This window comes from Triturus cristatus, chromosome 9 (genome assembly GCF_964204655.1).
Source record: "Triturus cristatus chromosome 9, aTriCri1.1, whole genome shotgun sequence".
Taxonomy (NCBI): Eukaryota; Metazoa; Chordata; class Amphibia; order Caudata; family Salamandridae; genus Triturus; species Triturus cristatus.
Genome location: NC_140592.1, coordinates 870,100,247 through 870,103,158, shown reverse-complemented (window position 1 = coordinate 870,103,158; position 2,912 = coordinate 870,100,247). Strand labels below are relative to the sequence as shown.

General features: G+C 48.6%; 1 protein-coding gene across 1 annotated transcript; it reads left to right on the top strand.

Annotated features, from left to right (window-relative positions):
• The first annotated feature begins 927 nt into the window (after positions 1 to 927).
• On the top strand, positions 928 to 1,889 carry LOC146798989 (nuclear apoptosis-inducing factor 1-like). The gene is made up of 2 exons (XM_085627815.1): positions 928 to 1,354; positions 1,654 to 1,889. Exons 1-2 carry the CDS (start codon positions 928 to 930, stop codon positions 1,887 to 1,889), a joined length of 663 nt encoding a protein of 220 aa, XP_085483941.1.
• Positions 1,890 to 2,912: the final 1,023 nt, after the last annotated feature.

Below are 2,912 nucleotides of genomic sequence, written 5' to 3'. Positions count from 1 at the left end.
TGAGACTTACGCTGCCTCTTCTTTTGCAGTGGGAAGAGCTAAAGCAAGCAGGTATTGACAGGAGATAGGGCGAAATAGAAGGACCTTGGCTGCAGGGCACACAACAGCCACCACCGAAAAAGAGTGGGACAAGAAGAAAAAGAACTTTAATGAAGAAGACATTGCAGAGGTTGCAATGTTGAAACAGGACACTGCCACATGCAAGGAGGAGAGCAAGAAAGGGGATCCTCTTGGCTGGAAATAATGAGTTACGTCCACCGAAAAGGATCCTGCCCCATTTGATCCTGAGTGTACCTTTCCCCAGTCTCCTACTTACAGTGATAGGATATACCACGCTTCGCTGTACCATCTGACTCATTGCAGTATGGCCAACAGTTCTTTCCCCCAAACTGGGAGAGCAATGACATCACTATGGTTGGTTTGGAGGAGAGACACCTACTTTGAAACTGGCATGTTAATTCGGATTTCTTTGGACATTTACTTTTTGGATTTGACTTCGGGCGTTTATTTTGGACTTAAGGGTCTTTGGTGCACATGCATCAAAGATCGCTAAAGCGATTCCTTATTAGCGAAATATAAGGAATCACAATTAAAAAATCGCAAAATGAGATGCATATCCTGGATCAGTAAATTTTAGCGATCCCTTAAAAATCGCTAAAAGATACCGAAAACATGATTGAGAGTCGCTAACCCACAAACTAGCAATTTGCGATTTCTGTATTAGCGGGTTCGCAGTTTGCGATTTCTGTATTAGCTTATTCGCAAAAAGCCAGTCGCGTTAGAAGCAGGCTGGTGACATCACAACCAGGAAATCATTCAGTCCATGCTTCATTCAGTGCCATGAGGAGCTCAGAGGAGGAAGCAGAGCACTGAAGCTGAGCAGAGACACATCACCTTCACAAGCCAGCTGCAGTTCACATAGCCAGGATGTCCAAAAAAGATGCAGGGAACAGTGCCACACCAAGGAAGAGAAAGATGAAGTTCTCGGACAAGGAACTCGAACACCTGATAGAGGGGGTGAGCAGCAGCCACGACAAACTGTTTGGCAAGTTGTCCGTGAAGGTGCCAGAGGCGGAGAAGTGCAAAATATGGCTGCGCATCAAGGAGAGAGTGAATGCTGTTGGAGTCACCCACCGCAGCATAGAAGACCTGAAGAAGAGGTGCTACGACCTCAGGAAGCGTGCCAAGGAGCGCATTGCTGAAAGGGTGAAGGAAGCAGCTGGCACAGGAGAGGGACCATCGACAGCACCCGCCAACACAGCCCTGGAGGACCTCTTTGAGGGAACGATCGAGCCTGAGGCAGTCGTGGGAGTCAACCAATTGTACACTTCCGGCGCAGCGAGTACACAACAAGGTAAGATGTATGCAAGTGCTAAAACTATGCGTACTGTATATCCATGCACATACCCTCAGGCAAATCACAGTGTGCAGGGAGAAGTCCATTCCACATTTTCCCTCATACACATGAAGCATCATGGGAGTTGAAGTCATGTGAGCCAAGTGGCCATGGATAATCATCAATGCCAATTAAACATAACAACACTTCACGTCAGACAGTTAGTTTAGATCAGTGATTTATTATGTACGAAGTAGGCCATGTGAAAAACATATTGAGGAACAAACAATACTAACACTGCACTGTTTCACACACAGATGTAGCTCAGGTGGACTCCGAGGACAGTGGCCGGATCATCATCTCTGAGACACCTGCAGAGACGGATGTAGAGACCCCTGTGGAGCCTAAATGTACACCACCCCACCACCAAAACGCAGGGCACATGTACTTGCACTGCCAGAAATGGAATCAGAGCCGACTCCAGCACCCACAACAGTCCCCAGCCAGCCACGTGTCCCTTCACCAGCTCCAACACCAGCACAGCTCCGACTAGGACAACGGCGCAGGCCCAGGAACCGCATTGCAGCTGATGTAGAACAGGCTCTAAATGTATATGGTGGCGTTGAATCGCAGATGCTTCGTGTGCAGCGCCTGCAGGGGAGACACATGGGCGCCATCAACATGCAGATCTCCAAGCTGGCCAAAAACATTAGCACTATGTCGGACTGTGTGCGTGACCTCACTACAGTTGTTGCGGAGGGAAACCAACAGACAAACCATAGCCTACAGGAGCTCACTCGTGACAATCTGGCAGGACAACGCTCTTGGCGTCGGAGGCATCGGCAGAGTTTGCTAAGTACGTCAGCTAATACGAGGGCCAAAACCAAGCTGAGCAACACCACTGCAGTATTGGCACGGCGCTCCGTGTCTTTACAGATTGATCTGGGCCATTTCTGTGGGGACATTGCAAGGGCCTTAGCCCAAGTGACCACTGCCGTGGAACACCTCCAGTCTGGGACTGTCATTGCCAGCAACTTGGAAGGGGAGGAGGGTAGTGAGGAGGCATCGAGCCTGAGTAGTGTGTCTGTGCCAGTGACCACTAACAGGAGGCACAGTTCGTGCAGCTCAACATCCACAAGCACACATCAGGCTGATGTTCCAGAGTCATGCGACAGGAGGCTGGGGGTACGTGGCAAGAGGCTCTAGCCATGTATATCCACCTATTTGGCCATGGTGGCGTAACAATTGGCCATTTCAACATTGTGATTGCCCTCCAGTGCTGTTGAATACTTTATTTTGACTTAATTATCATATTCAATCACCGTCACAATTTTCAATACATTAATCTTTTGTTTGACATGTGCTCATGTAAATAAAACATTCTCAATCCACGATATCTTGTGATGGCTCATTCTTACCTACCTCAGAAATGATGTTGTGTGATGTGTGCACGTCTCCTCTGACCTTCGGCTGTGTTTGCCACATGTGCCTGTCGGTGTTGTGCGTGTGGTTGGTCGTCACCATCATTGTCATTCTCGTCCATCTCGATTAGTATGCCTCTTCATGTGGCAATGTT

Coding starts and splice junctions, on each gene's coding strand:
- LOC146798989 (XM_085627815.1), top strand. CDS start 928: ATGTCCAAAAAAGATGCAGGGAACAGTGCCACACCAAGGAAGAGAAAG. Junction 1,355..1,653: donor CGCAGCGAGTACACAACAAG/GTAAGATGTATG, acceptor TTTCACACACAG/ATGTAGCTCAGGTGGACTCC.